Here is a 27,153-nt window from a genome sequence, read left to right as displayed (position 1 = left end):
TGGACCGAGACTAAATCTTAGAAAACCAGAGTTTAGATTGCAAAAAATAAGTGGTTAATTAACTTAAAGTAATGGATGCGCTTATGAACGTTTTCAAACAACTTGCTCAAACAACAGTATGGATTCTTATGAATGGAATCTGACAGGAAACCTACGAAATCCCAGTGAAAGAATTTAACTCATTACGAAGTTGCGTAGGATGGAAGTTTCTCTCTCGATAATTTTGAATTCTAGGAGATAGTGCTTCATCTCAGACGATAGACTCCTTTCTACAGTATTTCAAACAACGATGGTTTGTCAACAAAGTCCGACAACTCTTACAGTTCTTAACACATATAAAAAGGAATAAAAACAAACGAGTTTGTAAATCCGAAAAAAAACCCGTATAGCTTCTTCATGATAAATTTTATTCCTTATTTGGGATTTGAATTTGAATAACAGTCTTTTATTTTAGATATATGATATAAAAAACATCACACTGTTGTTTTGATCTCGTCCCTGGTATCAGCCCTCGGATGGTATCGGCCTGGGCCCTTCGGGCTTGGGCCGATACCAACCGCTCGGGCTGATACCAGGTCCGAGATCAAAACAACAGTGTGATATTCTATATGTGTCGCCCATCTTTTAAGAAAATATTGGGCTATGGGCTTCACAATTGATTCGTAATGTTATCACAGGCAAAAGACAGTTGAAATTGTAAACATTTAAAAAGAACAACTTCGTCTACCTACGCATTACAAATTAAGCTATTAGACATAATTACCAAGTAATATTATTGCATATTAGCAAGAATTAATTGGACTTTAACAAAATAGGAAAGGGTTTACTGTTTCCAGGATGTAAAAATCGATCAAATCTATTATTTTAAGAAAAACGAATGGAAACATAATAAATGCTTTTTTTCTTTTATTTATGACGATAAGTATATACTGAACAATCAAACAAAAATGAATAAATTGTAAAGAAAAAACTACTGAAATGCAAACATGAATACGAATACGCAATTAACGAAACATTGCTAATATCATAATTCGTTACAATGGATCAACTTGCTTAGCTAATCACCGAACAGACAGTTTTTTTCTTTGTTAACAAATACTAGTGTATTCTATAAAATAAAATTATTCAATTATTTGTCTTTTCGCGATTAAAAACTGACCACGTCATAAAAGCATTTCTAATATACAATTCAACACTGATATGTATGTATTACAGTACTTTAAAAGGTCTTTGTTTAGAATAATTAATCTATAGCTTCATTATTTGATACTTTTGTTTTCGTCACCCGTTGACATTTTATTCATATTCCAAAATATGGCTGATGCATTACATGATTACGTACTATAAGGCTAATTTGCATACTGATTCACAAGACACTGAAGTAAATTATTAGATGATATACTTTGAAGATTTCAAAATCTTCTAATTAACATACTAAAAGAAAAAAAAAACAAAGCACAAAATGGATTTGGAAACATACAATGGTGGGGTTAAAAACTTTTGATCAAAGTGTACGAAATATACTGGTAATTTGAACATGAAAGCTGAAAAAGAATTCTTGAAAAGAGCAAACGCAAATACATAGTAATGCAAAATGGAATGAGATATGGTGAATGTTGTTGCTTTTTTTCTAATTCAAAATATCAGACATATCTCTCAGCCCAAAAATGTTACATTTTTATCAGAGTAACCTTCACTTTTGTTTTAATAAAATCAATGCGACAATAAAACTCTACCCAGAAAATAGAATATCAGGCTCATATCAAGTAATTTAAAACTGGAAAATAATGATTTTTCTAATAGATATAAACTTCAAAAGTGTTATAAAAATGCTTACATATAGTTAGTTGTGTAGCGTGTCGTAGCGTAGCGTATTCTGAACAAGAATAAATATTTAACTTAAACAGCGATTCAAAACTGAAAATTCGATCATAATGTTTATCATAGTAGTTTCACATCAAGAATAAAAAGAAATCATAAAAACCCAACAATAAAATATTGAAGTCAATCAAATCGAAAATGAATTTAAGGAGGACGAAAAGATAGGTATAAAGTCGTCTTCGCAGATCCTTAGCAGCTACTTGGTTAAGTTAGTCGTCTGCTTCTAGATGGAAGGGCGGGAGAAGCCTGCAGGCGATCCTGTGGAGCATCAAATGCTTTGTTAGTATACAAAACATCAGTATGTTCACTCTCATCCACGTAACAGTTTGCTTCAACCATTGGTCGCGAGTCCGACGGTGGTGGAACTAGAAATAAATTAGGGTAAAATCAGAACAAAATGTTATATATTAGAATTAATTTTTAAATTGAGAAAAAAGTTATTATACGATCAATGGGGAAATTGATAGCTTAACATTTGACTTTTAAATAACAACATAAGAAATGCTGACATAAGATAAAGAACGATATGAGTGTAATGTGTTTTATTGTCGCAATTCAACACAGCATTACCATTCTTCCCTCGTCGATGTCGTACAAATGCAAGGGTTCCCAAGACAATGAAAAAGGCGGCGATGATGATTGCAAGAACAGCAATCACTGCTATGGCCACTGTAGACATACCCAATTCTTCAGACGACTGACGATAAGCAAACAGTGCTGCCCGTCCTTCATTACAAGGGAACTGTTGAACAGCCATCCGTAGAATGCTGTCTAAAGCAGGAATGTTCTGATCATACATTATCTTATTCATGGCCGTTATCGACGTTGTCACGGTGATCGATGTCTCGGACGAAGACACGCGAGTGTTCTCAAACTTAAGTCCTTCAATTTCATCCGTTGTCATCAAATATGTTTGTATATAATCATCGTCTATCATACAGCCTCTTTTGTTGGCCATCAGTGGAACAACAACTCCGTAATTATCGACGGAGAAAGTTCTTTCCAGGTTCTCGAAAATTACATCGAAATTAGACACGTTATACTGTGTTGTGATAACACTGAGGTATGGATAAGTCTGTATCTCATTCTCACTGAGTTTAAGATTCCATTCCTCGGCTCTTGTATCCTGTTGTCTTTCCTCCACGAGAGCTGCAGGACAACCGCTTATTAGAAAACTTCCAATATTTTGAGTAAAATCCGCCGCACTGTTAATATAAACTTTAATAGCTGCCAGGTACATTTTTGGGAATGTGAGCTCCATACTAGTTGTGGAACCTGAATTAGGATTTCGTATGTAATTCTGCAACTGTTGAAAGCTTGAGCTATTCCGATCTATATATTCAACTTTAAATTGGTTAGCCAGATAGGATTTCTTGGTCTTGATAGTTATGGTTGTTATCATGACATCAACAGAAAAGGATACAAAATAATTGCCATCTACTGATGTCATTACACTTAGTCTTTCATTTCCAGGATAAATTATCTCAGAACAACCTGAAAAATAGGAAGAAAAAATACAGGAACCATATTTTATTCTTTCATCATAATGTCATTTAATTAGCTGACGAGTTTAAAATATATATTTGGAGCCTGTGTCAATTTAGCATTTATATTCAAGTTCTTCCATGAAAGGTCTTATGATGCGAGAAGAATATTGGGTTCTATTTTATCAGCAGTAATAAAAATTAATTAAATACACTGTAAATGAAGTATTTAAAACGAATTTCTCATTAAGTCTGGTTTAAAAAAAACTGTTTATACTTAATAATAAAATTTAAACTACGAGTTATGAACTTAACTTTAGAAAATTTATGAAAACAATCCATTAAGAGTTATAGAAAGAGACACACACATCGAATGCTAAACCCACATTTCACTTTATGAATTGTTGAAGCATTATTTCTAAAATATGAATTTGCTTTTCAAAGGAGGATATATATATGATCATATGTTCGTCTGCTTTCTATGATTATTTTTGTATTCTTTTTTAAAGTCCTCCAATCTTCAGCCGCAAAGTATTTTTTTTTCATCGTAAAAAAAGTTGTTGTCCTTCAAACGTATTAAATGAAATGAAATGAAAAGAAATTCATGGTATGAATGAAATAATTCGGGATAATTTACATTGTATCGAACAATGCCGAGGTTCGGAGATAGTTAAAGGAAGATGGAAAATATGTGTTGGTTGCAAATAAGACATTGTAGAGTCTGAAATGGGTTGGAAATAAATTTCTGATAAATCGTGTCAAGCAATGCATATGTCAATACGACTTTGATAAAGGTATTAAAGTTTAATAAATTTAATTAAGAATAATGAATTATTACTTAGTTTATGTATCGAAATCCGATTGTTAAAATGTGAAGGACATTCTGTACAGTCTGATTTAATTTCTAATACAATGTACTTTACAACCATCTGAACATTGGCGAAATTTCACAGCTAGTCTTGCATATGCTTAATCCCCAAAGTAAAGTTCTCTAAATATCTCTGAATACAAAGGACTAAGTGCGGTTTTATGCAATGTTTGCCCCCCAAAATCAAAGTTTTAGAAAGAGCTTTAAAATAAGGTGAAAGATAGTTAAAATCATATTGGAAATAAAGGTGTAAAAGGTTATCACCAAAGTGACGTCATAATGTAGAAATGACGTCATGAATATTGCATTATTTTGATAAATTGATGTTTTGTAGCAAAATATGGGTGTTTTCCGATGGTTTTTCGACTGGGAAACATCGAGCGCAGGCTTGCTCAAGCACCATATTTTGTGAAAATTTTATTTTTATACGATACTATTTAAAAATTGGTTGAAATCGGGGGCAGATATTTTACCATACCGCACATAGCCCTTCGGTATTCAGTGATATATAACCTCTTATAACAGTGCAAAGCACTAGTTTTCTTTAGATCCGTGTTAAAAAGATCTAGTAGGACAATGTTTCAAAGCCAGTTAATTACAATAAAATCAATACTTAAATGATTATTTGAAATGTGACAAATATCATTCACTAAAGAAAATATTTTAGATTTTTTTTTGGAAAAGCAATAATGCACATACCTGAAATTCGCTTATGAGGCACAGGTGTTTTCTCTTCTATGGTCACCATGGAGTTTTTGTGGGAGAGTAAATGTGTCGCTGGTTTCCCCCAAAATGATTCCCTTTCGATGGCAGACACAACTTCTACAAAAACAGTGTCACGCCGTCTAACAAAAGATCCTAGCGGATGGTTTTTACTGAGCAGCGAGAATTGTGTAGGGTAGATATCATACTCTAGAAAAAAGTGTAAAAACAATTCAGTTTGCTACCTACATTTAGTGCATGATATATTGGTAAGCACACTTAAGGTCAGACGACACGTTCCTCAATTTTATATAACTTTTTCCAGGAATTTGTTATGGATACTATTACTTTAAGAAGCTTTCTTGCAAAAAATTAGGATACCTTACCAGGAATTTCTGCAAAATACTTGAGTATGCAATTTCCAATACTGTAAAACGAGGACATTTGGCGCATACGTATTTTAGCGCAAGCGCAAGTGCCAGTACATTAGCGCAATTATGTTTTAGCGCATGCTTCTTTTATTTAAAAAAGAATACAAAAAATGTTGTTGTTTGATAAACGATCACGCCCAAAATTTAGTTCTGTGTTCAGTCAAGCACGTGAAAACAGCGACTTTGATTTCTATCTCGCATGCACGGTAAACTGTCGTTGAGAACAATACACTTACTCTTGTGTAAATCGTCAGTAGATAGATATGAACACTTCATTTATTGGCGATGATGTGTAATTTTTGTTGGTAAACAAATTTGAGTTATCGGACCTTGAATTTAACGTGTCGACTTGGATAACACTAGAAGAGTCCCGAAACTAAATGTGAAATCGCATGCTACATTTACCATGAGTTTCGATCACCATGAGAGAATCTTTTTCACAGTAATTTTGCATTTAAAAAACACCAAAAAATAGGTAACGTCTTGTTATCTTTATATCCACTAATCAGAGATCATATAAATTATGATAAATCATGTATTGTCAGCGTTAACGATCGCCACACTTAATCACATTTTCACCTCGAGGCGCTAAATGGAAGTGGCATGGGGAGAAGCCCAATTTTCAAGGTATTAATGAGAGATATTAAAAAGCAATTAAAACTAAATTAATTAGTCCATATTTAGGCACTTATACCCCATAACCCATACCGTTTACCTGTGTAATTGTTTAAACAAACAGAACCGACAGTATCTGATATTTAAATGAACACTTCTATATAGTCTTAAACATAGGTAATCACAGATTACAAAGCTCACCGAGACGAGACATCACCCTTATGAGACTTCACCTTTATGAGACCACCTTTATCATATTAAATGAAAATCATACTTTATGATCTGGATATTCATGGATTCTGTTTTGACACAATATCGTATATCATATGTTAAAAAATTGTATGATAATCATTTGTTCATATGTTAATCAAATTAAATATTGCATCCTATCATATTTACAACATATATCATATAATACAATAAAATACCATAATAAACAATGATGAGATATGATATTGTAACGTATGATATGACATTGTATTGTGTTAAACGTTATTGTATTTGATCACATAAGACAATATCATAAAATATGAAACAATATAGTATTATATTACAATATCATATTACATAATACATCATAACATTGAAACATATGATATTATATTGTATAATATATAATGATACTGTATCATTATTGATACATAATATGATATTGTATCATATGATACATTATAATTTGATACAACATTGTATCATATCAAATGATACAATATTTTGTGATTATATGATACAATATTACAGTATACATTTTGTATCATATGATACAATAATATATTTTACAATATCATACAATACAAATTTATGTGATGTAATAATATATTATATTATAAACCAATATCATATTATACAATATTGTATCATAATATACAATACTATACATAACGATATCATGATACAATATCATAACATAAAATATCAAAAAAATTGATACAATATCATATCGTATCATATAACTTTTTATAATATTACATATGATATTATATTGTATCATATTAAACAACATTGTTTCATACTATACAATACTATATCTTAGGAATCATGTTATATCATTTATCAACAAACACATCTATCTATCGAGCAGGTTTGGGTGAGGTAGGAGATTTCTTAAGCATCCTTGATAATGGAGATCAGGTTCTGCATCTGAAGCAACCTCTGCCTTTCATTTATAATATAGTTAAATCAACTATGCAAGCTATCACCTATAAAACATGTGACCTGCTCCAAAAAAACTAAACCTCATCCAGCATCCGAAACCTATGGCTCAGATTCAGCATTCAAGCCTGTCAGATGCATCAGTATACATAAGACGCATCTCCATGCAAGTTTGGTGAAGTTCAGACCAGTAATAAGTAAGATATCATCATCAGAGGGCACTAGCAATTAAAACCTTAACCTGCTCAAGCATCCGTAACCTATGGCTCAGATTCAACATCCATGCCTGTCAGGTGCATCTATATCATAAGACACACCATCCATTCAAGTTTGGTGAAGTTAGGACCTGTAATAACTAAGATATATTTTTTAGCATCCTTGATAATGGAGATCAAGCTCTGCATCTGAAGATTCCTCTGTGATTCATTCATAGTACAGTTTAATCAATTATGCAAGTTTGAAATAGTACTATTATCTATTAAACATATGACCTGTTCCAAAAAACTTAACCATATCCAGCATCTGAAACCTATGGCTCAGACTCAGCATTCAAGCCTGTCAGGTGCATCAGTATCATAAGACGCACCATCAATGGAAGTCTGGTGAAGTTAGGACAAGTAATAACTAAGATATAATCATCAGAGGGCACCTGTTTCAATAACTTTAACCAGCTCTAAGAACCTTAACCTCCTCCAGCATCCGAAACCTATGGCTCAGACTCAGCATTCAAGCCTGTCAGGTGCATCAGTATCATAAGACGCACCATCCAGAGAAGACTGATGATGTTAGGACAAGTAGTAACTAAGATACAATCATCATAGGGCACCTGCAACAAAAACCTTAACCTCCTTCAGCATCTGTAACCTATACCTCAGATTCAGCACCCAAGCCTGTCTGGTTCATCAGTATCATAAGACACACCATCAATGCAAGTTTGGTGAAGTACGGACCAGCAGTAACTTAGATATTGCTATCAAAGGGCACCTGTAACAAAAACTTCAACCTGCTCCAAAAACCTTAACCTCCTCTAACATCCGAAACCTATAGCTCAGATTCAGCACTCAAGCCTGTCTGGAGCATCAGTCATAAGACACACCATCCATGCAAGTTTGGTGAAGTACGGACCTGCAATAACTTAGATATTGCTATCAAAGGGCACCTGCAACAAAAACTTTAACCTGGTCCAACAACCTTAACCTCCTCCAGCATCTGAAATTTAGGACTCAGATTCAGCCTCCAAGTCTTTCAAGTCCATTAGTAGGTCCAGATGCATCATCCCTGCAAGTTTGGTGAAGATAGGACAAGTAATAGCTTAGATACAAGACCTGAAACAAAAACTTTAACCAACACCGACGCCGACACCGAGGGTATAGCATAAGCTCCCCCTGACTTCGTCTCGGTGAGCTAAAAATGAACTGACGTTATTGTTTTGCTACTTGCAGAAATTTAATACATATGAAAAATCGTTGGCGCACTATTAATTTTAGCGCTCAGAGGCAGTTGCGCCAAAGGCGCTAAATTTTTTAGCGCGCCATATTTTCTCGTTTTACAGTATAATCTTTTTGAAAATACAATTGAATTGCTGGTATAAAAATTTATCTTTTGATATATACAGCCGGGGCTGTTGTTTGAACTCACGACCCATGGGACCTAGCAGTGTGCGGCCACCGCTCTAACCACTCGGCCACTAGGTTTACAAAAGCAAAAAATAAAAATTCTAGGTCATTTTAAAAATTATTATGAATAATGATTTTTATTGGAACTCTTTATTACGAGGAGATACAAAAAAGATGCTCGAGGAACGTGTCGTCCGACCTTAAAGCTAGCTATTGGCATTAGACACAAAATTCATTCTCTACGCTTTTTGGCACGGGTATCAAAAGCAAAGTAATGACATTACTAAACAATTTTCAGAAAATGTGACAAATTTGCTTAAGATATTTTCTCTTACGTCGCAACCAAATATGATCATTCCGAAAAGGGGATGTTTGATGCACATCAAGAAACACCAAACTGAGGTATGTTTTTTTATCTGTTTTATACCTAATCAAAAAATTGTCTCTTAACATTATTCACATCGATAAAGGATATTTTGATGGTCGTTAAAAAGATACATACAGTACCAATCAGACCAAACCTAACAGAAAGTAAACCCCAACTAAACCCTGGGTTTACTTTATTGGTTTACTCTATGTTTACTCCGGATTTACTAGAGTGGACCCAGAGTAAACCCCAAGTAGACCTACCCAAAGTAGACCTAAAGTAAACCCAGAATGGACACAGATAGTAAACCTAGTCAGAAGTATATTCCTGAAAACAAACGCTAACTGTGTATTCGGAATATACAAGGGGCAGGAATTACAGGCTGTAGGATGCTATGATAAAAGACGGGTCTGCTTTACACTTTAGTGCGAACAGTTGACCTCAAAAGAAATTTCCAAGTAAACCCAAAGTTAACCCCGAGTAAACCCAAATTAAACCCCGAGTAGACCCAAATGTTAAAAAAGTTAACCCAGAGTAAATCCAAAGTAAACCGCAAAAGTAAACCCAGGGTTTAGTTGGGGCTTACTCTGGTGTTAGGTTGGGTCTGATCTTATATATATATATATATATATATATATATATATATATATATATATATATATATATATATATATATATATATATATATATATTGACGTCAGAAAACAGATTTTAGAAGTCAGCTAAATACTATATTGTATCGCCTCAAGTGAAATCGTTGAAACTCTATTTTGCAAATGGTAAACAAACAAACCACTTAAACAGTTTGGGCAATATTTAATTGCTCCTAAGGATCCTCAACACTCCGCGACGTTTTATGACAGTATGTCAGAACATGGCAATTTTAACGCATTCTGAAACAGTTTAAATCAACAAACTTTGGTGTTTCTTTATGTGGCTATTGGTGTAGCTTTGACCTACAGACTCGCATGCCCCAAGTACTTATACTGCATGAACTTTTATTTTCACGAATAGCGGTAAAATTTTAAGAAGTTGATTTTCCCAATAAATTGATTTTTTCCCTGCCATTTTCAATCTAAAAACATTCTTAAAATCCGTATCTTTAAGTAAATTGAAAGAATTTGCTTGTATGCAAAACTTTAAGTTTCCCAGGTGTGTGGAGGACCCTTACATTTTATCTATAACGAAAAAAACCGCATATTCCTAACATTTTTTTATTAACAAGCCCGAGATTTTTGTTTTATAATCTTTAAGGAAAATATGGCACGTATTGCATTCGTTATTGTGGTTCTAACCTGCTGGTTTTTCTTCTTTGTTATTCATTGAAAACATAACTTCGTTTCCAGCACAGCTAAGTCCTGTTCTACGATATCTTAGAATTTTTCCATTCTGACTTGTTGTTCGTACTTGAATCCCTTTAATTGGTTCTGTTCCTGAAGTACCCTTTAATGCGAAAAAAGAATGATTTACTTTTTATGAATAATACTGTTATTAAAAATGCCTTATTAGAGAGGTTTAGCCGATCAACGTATACACGTACTTGTACGTGTAGGTTACAAGTCAGAACTACGCGTATCAGTTTACATAACTTTTCTTGTTTAGCAGTACTATCGTGTACTTGTATGTTTTGTTTCATATTTTCTCCTTTTAATCTAAGTCTTAATAGTCACAGTCAAAAACTGAATATTGCAGTATTAATTTAATTGAACATCATCGTCTCAAGTTATAATATAATGAATATGCTTTTGAGACAAGATGATCAAGAGTAATTGCATATTTTGTAAGAAGCAAAAACAAGTGTATTAATACCTCAACAACACAATGCATTTTAGTTTCTTTATATCAATATTGACATTGATTATTATGACTTTAGAAAAAAACACATTTTCAAAAAAAAAAAAAGAGAAAAAAGGTGCGGCCTTAAGAGTACGTTGCAGTCTACAGGTACATTTGTGTACATGCTGTACGTGTATAAATTCGTCATTACTAAAATCAATGACGCAATGCACATATTTTTTTTCTATACTTACACGTACTCGTACACATTGGTATTAGATCAGCTATATTAGCCAAAGTACTTTGTGCTGAAATTATTGAATTGATAAGATATTTCTGCGACCATGAATAAAAAATGTATCTAAGTTTAATTATGTATGATTCTTATTCACTGTAGTAATTTTTTGGTTATCCAATATGCGTGATGTCTGCGGCGTCATTTAACTTAGATGTACAGTGAATAATTATGATGGAGACAAATAGAGATAAGAAGCTTTCTAAAAGACGTAGAGAAATAATGCGAGTGTTTGATGTACAAGAAAGATTTCGGTATATGTATACTTACCATGAAGCGAACCCGCTGAAGTTCACCTATGTCCTTGTCGGAGAACGCGGCGTGATACCATTTATACCAGGATCTGCAGTATTGTCTCATTTGAAATTTGACTGCCCCCTCATTTCCTTCTAGATTGACTTGTACATTGTAGTTTTTGCTATAACTGCACTTTAGCTGCAAACTTATCAAGTATGGTTTATCTAAAAAAAAATGTTTAGAAATTTACTTGTGGACTTTTCCCCTATAAATTTGTCGAAGACAAAACAGACGCGCGTGATGACCTGACTTAATATTTTTTATTATTTTCACCGATAAATTGGATCTAATAGGATGTTTATATATAATTTCAAAGCAAGTGTCAAAATTGTATTTCTATTATTAGCATAGAACATTATAGAAATTTAGAAATAAGCGTACATGAATCCTGAAAACGAAAATTCTATTTCACTCTGGCGAGTTTAAACTATTACACACACACACACACACACACACACACACACACACACACACACACACAAAGCCTAAAAAGAGCTTTGCCTTTAATATATCAATTCGTGGATAGGTCGACGGCATTCGTTTTGAATTACTAAAATTGCGTATCATTTATCTTCTATTGGGAGGAACGTAAGTTTCCTTTAACTGTTTTTAAAAAAAAGTTTTGCTATACGAATATTAGAATTATATTTATTGGATATAATCTAATCTAATCACTACCATTTCCAGAAAATAAGAAGCATATTTTAAAAATAACGTTACCTCTGCATTAACGTTAATTGAATTGATAAGTTTTGCGACATTGGCAAGTTGTTTCATACAATATTGATGAATATGTTTAGACAATTGAAAACGCCGTTGCAACTAAAATTATCACAAATTATTTCAAAAAAGACACCCACTGATTTAAAAAAAAATTGTGTAATTATTTTCTTACCCCTTTTAGACTTTAGGAATATAGACATTCCTGTCAAATCTCCTGGGGATAAATATCTATAAAATATTAACAAAAACATAAATGAAGGGTTGCATTTAAGTAAACTTTTGTAAAGGAAAATATCTAAACTGAAAAAAAACCAAACTGTTTTTTTCTTTTTCTTTTATTCTGTGTTAAATTGATTTTTATGATGAACAACTAATAACACTTGATTTAGATATCTCAATCAGTAATATGTTTTAAGTTTGAAGTGAATATAATGTTTTGTTTTAAAAGGGAGATATCCATCCAACAGCCTTGCATTGGTTTTCTTTGGCATGTATGAATGTCTGGAAAGCTAAATTATTACACTGTAGAAAATGCTTGAGATAAGTCTATTATTAATCAATAGTCTAATTCCAAGGTCGATGAAATCAAATAGTCTATCCCTCCATGAAATTAATTCAAATGAACGTATTGCTTTTTAAAAAATACTATAATATTTTATACCCCCTAATCAGAAAAACAGAAACTTGTAATCTTAATCCTAATAACCGTTGCTATATAATTTTCACGACTGAATAAACAACTAATAAATTCATAAATGAAGTAAAAGTAAACATAGAACTGTACAGTAAAGATGTTTGAACATTCACCAGTATGATAAAATTTTGGAATTAAGGATGACAATTAGCATTCAAGAACTCGACTACTGTTCCGGTAAGATGGTAAAACAATTTCTTCGTCATAAAGTGGGGAAAAAATTCGGAAACATTTTATTTTGTTTTTTTCTTTAACGATTCGGTTTGTGGGATACATGTACGAATGAAATTAACAGCTTTCTTTCTTGACAATTTTTATCCAGAACTTAAAATCTGTTTTATCGGTGCTCTTGATGTAATTTGCTAACATCTTTGTCTGATGAAATTTTCATTAAAGAATGAAGATTATGTCGGTTAATTATGCAATTGCCAAAATTGCATTTTTGCACCCTCTTAAGATACCGCATAGTAAAAATCCATATATACCAAAAGGCAGACCATAGTCTATAGAGTTAACCACCTTTGCTATTGATGTACATGTATCTCCCCTGTCAGGTAAGATATTTACCTTTAAAAAATAATTTACTACAGGAAAATATTTGTCCAATAGGAAAAACGATTTTCCTATTGGGTAATTGGAATTTCCTACCGGAATAAAAGAACTCCTATAGGAATTTGAATTTTTGAATTTACCTGTCTAAATCAATTTCCTGTGGTAAATATTTTTCCTCCAATAGGATATATAATTCCTGAAGGATTTTTTAGAAAATCCTGAAGGATTTTCAATTTTCCTGTAGGAAAATTATTTCTTCTATGGGAATTATAATTTGTAAAGATAAATTCATATATCTCACCTGTCAGTTGAGACACACTAAAAACAAAGGTGGTTATATACTCTCTAGGCAATGGTTTACCATTTGGTATGTATGGTTTTTACGAAACTGTATCTTAAGCGGGCGCAAAAATGCCATCTTGGCACTGGCATACTTATCCGGCACACTGATAATCATAATTGAGTGTTATGAGATGATCAAAAAACGGTCTAGGTGATAATATTCATAAAAGCCTTGAAGGGCTTTTAATGATCGTTATGAAAACGCCCGACCGTATTTGATCACCTCATAGTACAAGCACAGCGCCGGCGAGCGAAGAACCGGTGCACGCAAAAAAGAACGAGCTAAACTCATCAAAATTGTTTTGGGCAACATCCCATAATACTCTATTATCCTCTCTCTCCTAGTGTTTGCCAAAAATGACTGACATTTAACTCGTCATTTACTGTTCCTTAGAGTTTGAAAACACGATTTAAGTATCGCACAAGCTTTGGTGAGACCCAAGATATTTTTTTTACATACTTACATTCTTTCGTATCAAATCGAGATGCGTAAACAAGGGAATGTAGATTTTAACGTATGGGTCACTGTTATATCGCGCTATATTTCCGGCGATAAATTAACAGGTGGATAAAGCATCTATAATGCGTTTTCTCACTATTTCAGTTTAAACTGCGATACCGGACTCAGATGATTAGATTTTAATTTTTGTGTGGCCTAAATATATAGAAAAAAAAGATACACATGTAAAAAATATATGTAGATATTGCATATTGCCTATTCATTAAATTGGAAAATGGAAAATAACATACCGTCAGAATAGATACAACATTTGTATTTATCATGCAAAAATAAACACCCACCCCATCCCAAGATTTATGAGCCAGGAAAAAGTCAAGTAACAACTAGATACAAAAGAAAAATTATATCTAACGTATATAATTACAAATTTGATCAAATTAAACACTATTTTTTGTTGAATGAAAAATTTAAATAAAAAATTATCAAAGTATAATTGAATTATAGAGTTTGATATCTGTGTATTACCTGCTTATCTTAAGAAGCATTTTGCAAATTTTGATGTAGCTGTCATAGACTGCCAAATGAAACTGGTAGATTTTTTCTTAGCATAGACATAATAAGTGAAATAAATTGTGATTTGTGTAATTTAGGAGAGCCAGGTGATGAACACCATTATCTGTTTGATTGCTTCAAACGAGAGATCTAAATTTTTACCCATTGATTTATGCAAAAATAGGAATATCATTAGTTTTTCTGATCTCATAACAGTCTTGATAAATATGTTCTTATCGGACTAAGTAAATACTATCAAAATTATTATGTCAGTTTTTAAACAATAAATAAAACAATATATTATCTTCTTACACCTATATACTAATGTATAATTATATGTTTTCTACTATGCAAGCCAGATCTATATGTTTAAAATTTGGTTTATGTTTGTACTCTAATGCCTCATGTGAGGCCTTGAGTGAAATAAAAGTTCCAAAAATTTTCACAAAATACATTTTACGTACTTATCAATTCTCTCCAAAAGTAAAAGGTAAAGTGTATGTTATGTATTTGGTTAAGTTTTTTTTAAAACTTAGAAATATCATCTCTCTCTCTCTCTCTCTTAAAAATTCTTTGATGTAAGTTGATAATTGTCAAAATATCACTAAGTTGACAATGATGCAAGATATATGTGTAATTCTCGCTCTGCTTGCCCAAACAGTAGCGCCGTAAAACATACCATTTAAAGAATGAGTCCTTATTACTTATATTTATAAATTTTTATTAATTGTGAGATTAGACATCAAAATATATTGGACTATACATTACAAAATCGATTCGTAGTGTTAATATTTTTGAAAAAAAGTACTTCGGCATACATGTAACTGAGAAGACCAATTTGATATTTCTTAAATTGTTAATTCAGTTATAGTAATTACATTAGATCTTATGATAATTAAAATTTTATCTATACCAATAATTATCTCAACGCGTCTGTTTTATGATAATTATATTTTAATTGTTGATTAGGCGCGGGAGAAGTTTCAAATAAATCAACAAGTACTCGACTATCACTCGATCACAGCCACCGATTATTTGACTAGTCTTCCACTAAATTATTTGACATCCTTAAATGGAATGATTTAAAAACGACCTACTTGCGGCCATCTTTGAGATTAAACGCATCTTGTAGCTTGTTACTCGGCGCATATTTTACGTCATCAATGAATGCTCTTCCAAGGAATAAATTTTCACCCTAAAAAACACATTATGTATAAAATGACATATTCTAAATTTAGAGAGAAAATAATAAAAGTAACCATTGTCTGAATTTTAATCATATTTCAATTCTGAAAAAAAAATATTTAGTGAATAAAAAACAAGTTTTGTCTTATAAAATATATAAACATTTCGACTCTTAATTCATTATCTAAAAATAAACGTAAATTATAATTTTGAATATAGTTTGTTAATTTTAAATTCAGATCCATGTATGTCAGAAATTCAACAGTTTTTGTTGAGAAATGCTGTACATGTATTTGCCATATCTTTTATATGCAGTCAATATAGCAGCATTTTCATTAATAAGATTTAAAAATAAAACCACCCTTCTGGTGCCTAAAAGTTTATACTATAAGTGCGTATTTACCATATGATAGCTAGCAACATTTATAACATTTCCATTTTAAAGATTTTAAAAACATATTTTAGCGTCCAAATGCTTATAAAAAGGACATTCACATTTCTACAGACTTATATTAAAGTGCCCTTATTCGAATTGACAGAGATAAAAGTCAACATGTGGAACGAACCTGAACAGTGACGAGTTTGAAGACCTGTCCATACTCTAGCGGAGTTCCTACAGTGGTAGCGTCATCATCGTTGGACTTGATTTGAAAAAGACCGCCGTAATCCGAAAATGTTGTAACTATAAGATAAGATGTAAACATGACAACTTATTGAAATTTGATAGAATTAAATTTGATTTCAGTGCAATACATGAACAAGTGTATAAGGTTATTACTCTACAAAGCTTGATTAACTGTTCTCTTAAAGACGATTTAGGATTACAGAAGAACATTCATTTTTTAATCTTTTTATTACGATGGTAAATTAAAAATTTCCAATTTTTGACTTTTGTACTTGCTAAAACTGTCTTTGATTGTAAAACAAATAAAAAATATTTAAATTGAATTGCTCAATATTTTTACATTTTTTTCACTTTTTTTTCATTTTTTTTTACTTTTAGATGCATTGTAAATTAAAAAGAATGTTTTAAACAACGACCTCTAGAAAAATATGCAAAGAATTGAAAATAACAAAGATGTTTGAAACTGTACACTAGTCACTAGTAACTAGGCACATGTTCGCCATTCAGTCAACTGAAATGTGACTAAACGGTAGCTTAAAGATGACTGTAGGGCTTGATACATGTATGTCATTCAGTACATGTTTTACACCTTTAAGTTGACTAAATGGAACGTTACGTTTTGTACTTTTTTGGTAAGTCTGTATTTTGGTTACCTGGTACCAAAGGTTTTGTAACAATTCCTTGCAGGATACCAGTAGAGCCAGACAGTGACAAGTATTTTTTGGATTGTTCGTTCCTAAGACTGATGAAATCTCCAAACCTGAAATAATGCAATATCTTTTATCAATGGAAATTCTATGTCATATCGCATGTTAAGTCTATTTATATAATAAGAAGTTCGTTCATAAATTATCATTTAAATGATGTATAATCGAAAATGCTTATATTTGTATTGATCCGTCATGATTAAACTCCGATAAAGAAAAGTACTTTGAATTGTCATATAATAAGTTTACTTGATTCCATCGACTGGCGCATTATCAGTTTGACGTTTACGTCTTGACCCGAGAGAAGCTTCATCAGGCGGACTACACAAGGACGGGGATGATGTCTGTTTACAATACGCGTATATTGCTGATCTTAAACAGTGACGTCTCTCAAACAAACCTGCAAAATATACCATATAATTTCCTCTTTGATTTGGATATCCTTAATAAGTAAATTTTAATACAAAGGAAAGACACGATTGTTAGAACAGAAGAAACATTAATGCAAAAAATACCATATGATAGCTTAATTTTATGTTACAGCTGTAGATGCATAAGGTTCGAAATGTTGATGGTTGATTTTAACATTTCGTATTAGTACAACACGTTTTGGAACATAAATCTGCTTCGTTAAAAAAATTAGAGGGATAAACTGAAATAATTTTTTTACATTGATTTCTGTATCGTCATAAGCAACACGCAATCGTCTCGATTCATACCGTATGTTATGTCTTTGAAATACCCAGGTTTCAATAAGTTATCTATTGACGTCATCTTATACTGAATAGGAACCGGCTTCTCGTCTGCCGATCTCGCCCACTCTCGTAAACTCTCGGTACTTCCTGACGAGAAGTCTCCAGATGGGGGATTTCCACCTATGTAGTATTCATACTGCTCTTTGTTGGTATTCTGTACCCGATTAAATGCTTCCTCTTTTGAACTCACACCAACACTAAAACCACCGCCACCGGAAGCGCCAAACCCACTGAAAGATGCTTGTGCAGCTACCTGGGGTAAAATCATGGAAAGTAATTGTTGAAGAAGGAGTAATATTAAATGTAAATGCAATATATACCTTATATATCAGTTATTTACAAAGAATACGCAAATAAATAATTATTATAATGACACAAATCTATCTTAAACTATTGTGGCATAAATAAGCGTTTAAAGATTTCAAATAAACAGTACCTTGCATTGAATGTATACTGTAAGTATGTGTTTACAACGTTAAAGAAATAATAGAGGGTTGCAATCACGGCATATAATTTTTTCTTTATTTTCATGTGGTAATAAATTACAAAAGGATAGAATTTTAGATGAATATACTTTTGGTTAAATTGTGTCATCACCTTTGCGCTTATTCCCTCAGATTCTAATTTGGATAAGTCTGATTTTGAGAAGGTCAGTTGTTGCACTGCCTTAGCACCCATAACAACTTCCGTTGTATAATGGGTTCCAAATTCCCGAACAAGGTTGATATACATTTCCTGAAGCGCACCTGAGTCACAATTTTCCATAGGCAATAACATTACTGCCTTTTCAAAGTAATCATTAACCTAAAAAGAAAACAAAACTGGAAATGCAAAAAGTATTCAGTAATTTGTTCGTGTTCCAACATGAACACTTAAATATAATTAAAATGATTGAATCATACTAGCACAAGTTACCTTTGACGACTTTGAAGTTTCCGACATTCTCGCCCTGTATACGACGGCACGACTGACAACACTCAGCGAAGTTGATTCCCCTTTTTGAATTTCTCGCGTATTCTTCTGATACGATGCGCTTGCGCTAAAGCTAGCACTGACTCCCCAGCCGCCTCCTTGAGCATTGACCTTAAGAAATTACAGAAAATCTATTACAAATCTAAAAAGTACATATTGATTTTTCTTTTCTTTTTAATTGACAATTATTTTAAATGAAAGCTGAATATATAACGAATATAATCGCTCTTATCAACAGACTTTAGATCTACTGATTTAAACTAAAGGAAACAATTTTAATTAGTCGTAAAGCGGGGCTATATAATTAAAAAAAAGAAGGAACGATACAGAAGGAAACGATTTTGCCTACGTATGGAAAGCGATCTTACGTCGTGTCAATATATATATATATATATATATATATATATATATATATATATATATATATATATATATATATATATATACCTGTTTATCATTTTGCAAATCTTTGAGTAGTCTTTAAAGTTCGATAATTATATAGAAACTTCAAAGTGACATTTAAAAACATAACAATGTACTGAATTTTATAACAAATTCATAGCTTGCTTCTTTATTAAGAGTGTGTATAAACATATTGGGTATCATTTTAACTGATCTCATTATGTTTTATATAGAAATATTTGATAAAAGTAAACAAAAAAAACCCAGGAAGCTTACCGATGCATCCACACTGAGCATGCTCTTGTAGTCAGACTCCGATTGAACCGTGTGGAGGGAAGATCCAAATTTAGCACTGTAAAAGTATCAAAAAATCGTTAAATACCTTCAATGTTTAAAGGATCATGGGTAATATATTTATTATAGATCAATTCATCCATCATTCTAATCATCCATCCATCCATCCATCCATCCATCCATCCATCCATCCATCCATCCACCCATCAGCCCATCCATCTATCCACCCATCCATCCATCGGTCTGTACCTAGATTCAGAAATCACGTCCACGTTATCGGGGATTCTGTATGTACCGTCCGCCGTGAACTTGTGAGTGTAGGGAAGCTCCATTATTGGGAGACGGAATCCTTGATCAACGACACCATCATCACTGAGGGGATTCCCCTTAAACAAATCGTAGCCACGCCCTATGTATCCCAGGTTGTAACGGGAGGTGGTGGCAATGAACGGTGTCTTGGCCTCGTGGTAAGCTCTTGACGCTAAACACGGCAAAACATCATGTGACAATTTAGTGCAATTATACATGTACATGTTTTTTTTTCTTTTCTGGTTTTGGCCATATTGTAATAAAGAAATGAAAATGCTGAAGTTCAGATGTATGCGAGTTGGTTTTATCCCATTTGATATGGTTTTAAATACATTTTTATATACATGTTCTTGCAATTTTATACCTTTTGCTTCTCTTTGATCCGCCTCCCGAGCCTCTGCTGCCGCGAGTTTCTCGGGAAGTCTCGCGTGATAACTGGCATTCATCATTGTCGTGGAAAGCTGTAGTTGTTGGAAACGAAATCCGCTTACCAGCTCATCCAAGGAAACTATTAATTGATTCAAAAGAAATTACTATCATTATTACATGTAAACCAATGTCATATCTTTTATTCAAAATATGAAGAATATATTCTAGAAAACCTAAGATGGCGATAACGTTTGACTTACTCGCAGATGCATGTAAAAATTACCGGAAATAGTTGTGAATTTCATGTTGTTTCACTGCTGAGCATATGTTTATTGTGTATTCTGATCGTTACGCTAAGGAGGCTGATTTGTCAACACAATTAACAGATTCACTTTTTTAAATGATTTGTAAAATTATGAACTATTACTTAAAGAATAATGTCATAAATATAATTTGTATGGTTGGAATGTTTTCCTATACCTATATACAGAACTTTTTCTTGTCAGGAGATTTATTTATTCAAAAAATTACCACGCCCATCCATTTATATCCCAATAGAAACTTGTTTGCCAGGCAAAGAAATTAGATAAAAGACATGTAATATGTTGTCAACTGCACTTATGGTATGCAATAGAAAAATTGATTTAAAGATAAAAATGTTCTCTGTTTACAGAACATGCACCATAAAAGGATATAAAGTTTGCCCATTTGTAAATTATATTGTAAATCAGATTGTAATTCACATAGAATCTGACAAGACTGAAATACACAAGATTAATTTCTCACCAGATTATGAACGATCTGCACGCGTTTACATTATGATCGGCTTAATAGAATCAACTTAATTTTAACAACCGTATTACATATTTACATGTATATAATGTTGACATCAAATGTTGACATCAAATGTCTTTTTGTACTTTTGATTCTGATATATAGCTATTATTGGATTAGTTCGTGATAGATCGGAACTAACTTAAAAACTTCGTTAAGAGCACGGCCTCCAGGGACTTGTACGGACTGATTTCAGGCTTCCTAATAATAATATAGAAAAATTGACTCTATCCTCTGAGTAACGCACTTATACAGATAATGATAGTTTACATTTAAGTGCTATATAAGTACTTCACTGAGTGATTCAGGGATCTATATATGTGTATGTAAATATAAACAACAAAATCCTTTTGTTGGTGTTGCAGACAAGAAATGAAGGTAATGGTCGTTGCAGAGAAAACGAATTGGATCTATTCACATAGGATATATATTTTCTGCTTTTGCTGCTACATTTCTACTAGATCAATTATTTTACTTTTGTTAAGTTGAAATAATAAAAAAGTCGATAGCCTTAACTTCGACAATAAATCAACTAGTGAAAATATTTATTGACAAACTTAACAAATAATATAATTAAAATATAAAAAAAAAAACATGCTTTAGTAAAGAAATCTTAGGGACATGCATGGAGTCTTGAAAAAAAAAAGACTATAGCATATATTTTTTAGTATCTAGGAAACAAATTTTACATTGCTGTTTTAGTTCCTTTCATAGAGCTTCCAATCAAAACCAGTTTAGGCATATGCAAAAGGAAACGCAACGTATTTGTTTGCAATTCTTATCAAGATTTGAAATTTACTAAACCATTGGATACCACTGAAATTGTTATGATAAACGCCAGTTTCTGATAGTAATCATACCAATACCCGTACATTTAATTTACATGAAACACAAATGAAACTTTTTAATGTAATGATGTCAATAACGATGTTTAATGTATACAGATAAATGTTTTTTACTGCTGATTTAAATGCACATGCTTTTTCAGCGCCTCAAAGAGTGGACACGTTTCTGATAACCAGGACATTGTAATTCAGGGGTTTGTTACAATGCACTTTGCAAAATGACGCTCTTTGCAAAATATTTTCAAATTGCGTTAACCTTTGGACCTAATAAACGCATATTGAAAAAAAATATTTGTAAGTCTTTACTTTTCTCATAAGCTTATGTAGTTTGACAATTCAGATAAAGAACAACTCGGGAAATTTGAATTATCAAAATATGACATAAACTGCATTGCTTAGCAACTGCATTTTCCTTTTTTGTGTATGCAGCAAATTTACTGCTTATCTGATACATTGGGCTATAGTAAAAACAAAAATAATGTAATTCATTTATTGATAAGGAAGATAGTGTATAACATATTCAACCGGCTTCAATTGCATGTGCTTATAAACAAATACAATGTGAAAAAGGTTAGAGCGTTTAAGTTCATAATAATTTAATTTTTGTCAATGTACATGTAATTTTTTTTTATAATGAAGTGATCTGATTAAAATTTGAAAAGAGAGTATGACTTGAATGTTAAAACACTTAACGATTCTTTAGCAGACCATTTGAGAAATTATGTTTAACCAGCTCGTTTTTTAATATCGCTGTGACAGTATCTAGTTTACAACAGTGTATTTTTTTTTATCTCCAACAATAACTCCAAGTTGCTGATTGTATATCATATATGTTTTGGAAGGAAAAAAGCGGGGTAGAGGCCTTACTAAAAAAAGTTGATGTACCTTCATAACGCACTTAGAAATCCTTTTTCAAAGTGGGTTAACTAAGTCCCAAATTTAATGCACTTTGAAAGATTTTTTTCAAAGTGCGTAATTTTTCAAAGTTCGTTGCCACAGGGCTTTATGATATATTTGATCACGCTCCGACCGAAACTATCACATCATAATATTCAAAGAATGATTCCTTATTACTTACATTTATATAATTTTCAGTAATTGTACTGTTAAAAATTAAGATATCAACTATGCAAACCCCGCTGGCGCCCAACAATACGTGAATTTATTAGACTATACATTACAAAATCGATTCGAACTGTTATCATAGACAAAGCCACTGGAATATGTAAATATTATTAATTAAGGCCAACTTTACTGGTTTAAGCGTATACTGAACGTGATATACTTGTACGTTTTTTCGACGATAACTAAAGTGTTAAGTAAATTTGAGGAGTGTTTTCTAGTTTCCTGGTTCTATAATTGTCACCACTTTTGCAATCCCTCAATTTAATTGTTCAACGGAAACACTTGTCTATTGTCATAATCATTTTTCTCGGTATTCATGTTTCCCAGCTCTAGCACGTGAAATCAACAACATGATATGCGTTCTAAAATTTCAAAAAATGATGCAGTAAAACGAGATACGCATCGATTATAAATATATTTTTTTCCTTATACTATCAATACACTCAAATATATGTTAAAAAAACATGAGGATGGAATATATTAATTTGTTGCGTAATTGTGAAAACTTGTAAAAGCTTTTTTTTAACACTTGATACATTTGTTCGTATTCATATCTTTATTTGGAATTTTATATGACTATCAAAATACACATGCAATAAGAAAAGGTCATATCGTATAAGGACGATGTTCGCAATTTTAATTGCATAGCCTCTGATTATCTAACATTAGTATACAGAAAAGTCAGAAGTAAAGCAGATAAAATACCCCAATATACAAGAGCACCAAATAACGGAAGAATCTGCTACAACAGGAAATGCATATTCAATGTTTTATGAATAAAGTTAGCACATGTGTTAAGTGTGTTTACTACATGTATATCTACCGCACTAATGCATCGCACACACATTTGCATATATTTGCAATGACATATCTCCTCCTCAACAAGTTGGATTGAGGTCAATATCTAGTAAATGAAAGGTGCCTATATGTTTTTGAAATTTAGATATAATTCTTTAAATGATGCTTCATGAAAAAAGCTTTGTCTGATAGGGTCTACTGAAAACTCATGATTTCAACTGTCATTTTCTATGAAAGATGACGGAAATCAATATTTTTATCTGTGACGAATGAAAAATATATAGAATGCCTACAGACTTTCCAAACAAGCTTTTCTTGACCTCCTCTTAAAAAAGATTTCAAACTGAATACAGGTATTGGAATTACTTTTATCGTGATTTGATATAGAATGTCATTATACTGTTTTATTTTCTATATTTTTTCCTTTAAAAGCCACAAATTTAAGAAAAAAGTTATATCAATTCAATAATGACGTCATAATGGTTCAAACATCAAAAAGACCTTTAGAAATCTTTTACTAGATCCTGACCTTCAGTGACGACAATTCAATTCGTGCAATGATTGATCAATTTTTAAAGATGTTGTTTTGACGAAAAAGACAATCACTTTATGCTTTTTATTCGATGTTCAATGACCTCCATTCTATCAGTTTAGTATTAACTTTTGTCACTTTTTGCTGTTTAAAACCTAATTCCAAACTACAGTTAGTTACTAGAATAAATATATATGATACCAATGATTCTCTTCTGAAAGGTTAAAAATAACTTCTAAAAATAAGATTGTGCTTACGACATTAAATTCTCAAACTATTATCGTAAAAGGTCTTGAATAGATACCGTATATCATTTTTTTCTGCGTGTATTCCATTTCCGATTTATTGCTGACGATATCCAAATCGTGGAAGATAAATCAGCGTAAATTTGATATAATCTGATTAAAATCAGAAATGAACTTTGCTAATAATAGAGTTCTCTCTTTGCTTATAAGATAAACAGGTTAGTAAAAGCACGATAAACTGTGTTTAGTTAGTTAAGTTAGAAGGTAGAAAGAGTCCGAGGGCAAGCGTCAGATGTAGATTAACAGCCACATGCATGTAAGCCTCGTTGTTTACTTAATAACACAGGATGAATCTCTGTCATTCGGTCAACTGAAAGGTGACTAAAAGGTAACTGAAATGTGGCTTAATGTCATCGCTATGCCATTCAGTCACCTTTCCAGACCTTTCAGTTATCATTCAGTTGACTAAATGACAGAGCTTTATCCTGTGTAATCCATTGACAAGCTAATTTAACTGGTTACGATCTTTGCGTAAACCGAAGTGTAATAATACCCGAGCTACTAATATGTAACGGTACATGATCTTCTGTCCTATAATTGATTGCATCTCTGAAAATTATTTTTGGTAATTTAATTCAGATTACAGAAATCGTGTTAATGATCTCAATGTCCGATTTAATTTATCATTAAGAGTATTAATGTAGATACATTTCTCCTCTTACTTTGCAGGGCTAAACAATCTGGCTTTATGTTTTCACTATGACATTGAAATAGTGAAGATTTGATTCACGTACATCTCATATACGATGTACTCTTCTAGGTTCTGATTCGAGAAAAAAAATTGACGCGAAAAAACTCTAATATACGGTATAAGTTTTTTTCTTGTATTAATTTAATTATAAATTAAAGTATCAGAATATATAAGCATTCTTACAGAAATCGTTGACTAAACCCCAATATTCAAGTTTAACTGAACCTTGTCTACAATGAACTTGTATTGTATTTATTACGACAGATGACCAAAATAAGACAAAAAAAGCTGTGGCAGGGTATAGTTGACGAATCGCTATTTTTTACAAGAGTATGAAGAGGATTAAGATTTTTAGCGCATAGAAAAAATCAACTTTGAATTAAGATTATTTTAAATTAATTCAAAGCATTGAAGTAGTACTGTAATGGATAGTTTAGAATTTTGTCCTTTTTACTTTCTATGAAACCATCATAAAAGATTACCAAATATTAAAGTCTACGTTAGAAACAAACTTTGTTATTATCCATTTATCGTGTTATGAGATTTAAACTAAATTACAAAAATGTATTTTACTTCGAAGATAAAAGACGGTATTAAACAAAGTCTTTATCAGAACACTACATTCAATATCTGCTCTTTTCTATTCATTAACATTCTGGCTTGATTCCTTTCAAAATGTATCAACGGTGTTGAACGTAAGCTAGAACGATCGTTCTTAAAACGCTTGAAAAAACGTTAGAAATATTATTTAATAAATCCTCATTTTTGCATTCAGCTATTTGACCTTTATAATATCATATTGAGGGGCGTTCATCATTAACTAGTAACTAATTAATTCATTGCCAATGAATGAATAAGTATGTAAATGATTAGATTAATGTGTACTTACGTGATGCCAAACTTGTATTAATTACTTGTGAAGTAACCGGCTTATACCCTCCCAGGAAACCAAGGAGGAACGCTAAACCTTGTAGACCTGTCATGGTCGAATACTTCATCAAAGCTGTGAACAAGGAAGGTGGTCGTACTTTTATATACGTATGTTGAACAATTATAATGATATATGGAAATTTTTACTTCCGTGTTGCTGATGTAAACCCCCCTCCTCTTTCATAATTTATCTGACCACGGTCACACAGTGCTGAATTGAGGTTTATCCTAATTACAGGTATTATTGATAAATGGTTCCAACAGTTTAATTGTTATTCAAATCAATTCTAAGATGTTTTTATTTGCAGGAAATAGAAAAGTATTTTTCAAAGCCAATTTCTCTATGCCAATTGTAAGTTAAAATTTAAAAACAGTTAAAATGTTTCTTTCTTTTTTTAAAATTTTGTTTGTTTTGAAATAATTAATATTATTCCATTTGTTTTTCCTTTTAACCAATCTTTATGTACAATACAGGTTTAATCGTTACCCATGGAACGGGCATCCTCACCTTGACATGTTTAATGCATTTTCAATATTAGAATTAAATATTTATGATTTTGATATTTTGAACTTGCAACTTTGCACTATTCTGTATTATTTTGGAAACTTGCCACACAAATGGGTTGTATTTTACCGTAGGTAAATCTACAAAGTCAATAAAATAACTG

The 27,153-nt window shown here is 32.0% G+C and overlaps 1 protein-coding gene across 1 annotated transcript; it reads right to left on the bottom strand.

Moving 5' to 3' along the window:
• Positions 1-891: 891 nt before the first annotated feature.
• LOC105328084 (uncharacterized) lies at positions 892-26,582 on the bottom strand. The gene is made up of 17 exons (XM_066068209.1): positions 26,445-26,582; positions 20,421-20,564; positions 19,997-20,228; positions 19,730-19,805; positions 18,995-19,162; positions 18,677-18,883; positions 18,044-18,332; positions 17,574-17,724; positions 17,271-17,377; positions 16,559-16,674; positions 15,905-16,002; positions 12,380-12,435; positions 11,458-11,648; positions 10,412-10,559; positions 4,933-5,145; positions 2,452-3,375; positions 892-2,246 (listed from the first exon to the last, which is right to left on the bottom strand). The coding sequence occupies exons 1-17, from the start codon at positions 26,551-26,553 to the stop codon at positions 2,086-2,088; spliced, it is 3,390 nt and encodes a 1,129-aa protein (XP_065924281.1). The 5' UTR covers positions 26,554-26,582; the 3' UTR covers positions 892-2,085.
• Between the last annotated feature and the right edge of the window lie 571 nt (positions 26,583-27,153).

Source organism: Magallana gigas, chromosome 8 (genome assembly GCF_963853765.1).
Source record: "Magallana gigas chromosome 8, xbMagGiga1.1, whole genome shotgun sequence".
NCBI classification, from domain to species: Eukaryota; Metazoa; Mollusca; class Bivalvia; order Ostreida; family Ostreidae; genus Magallana; species Magallana gigas.
Note: the sequence above shows the minus strand (reverse complement) of the source record. Positions and strands in the feature narration are given on the sequence as shown.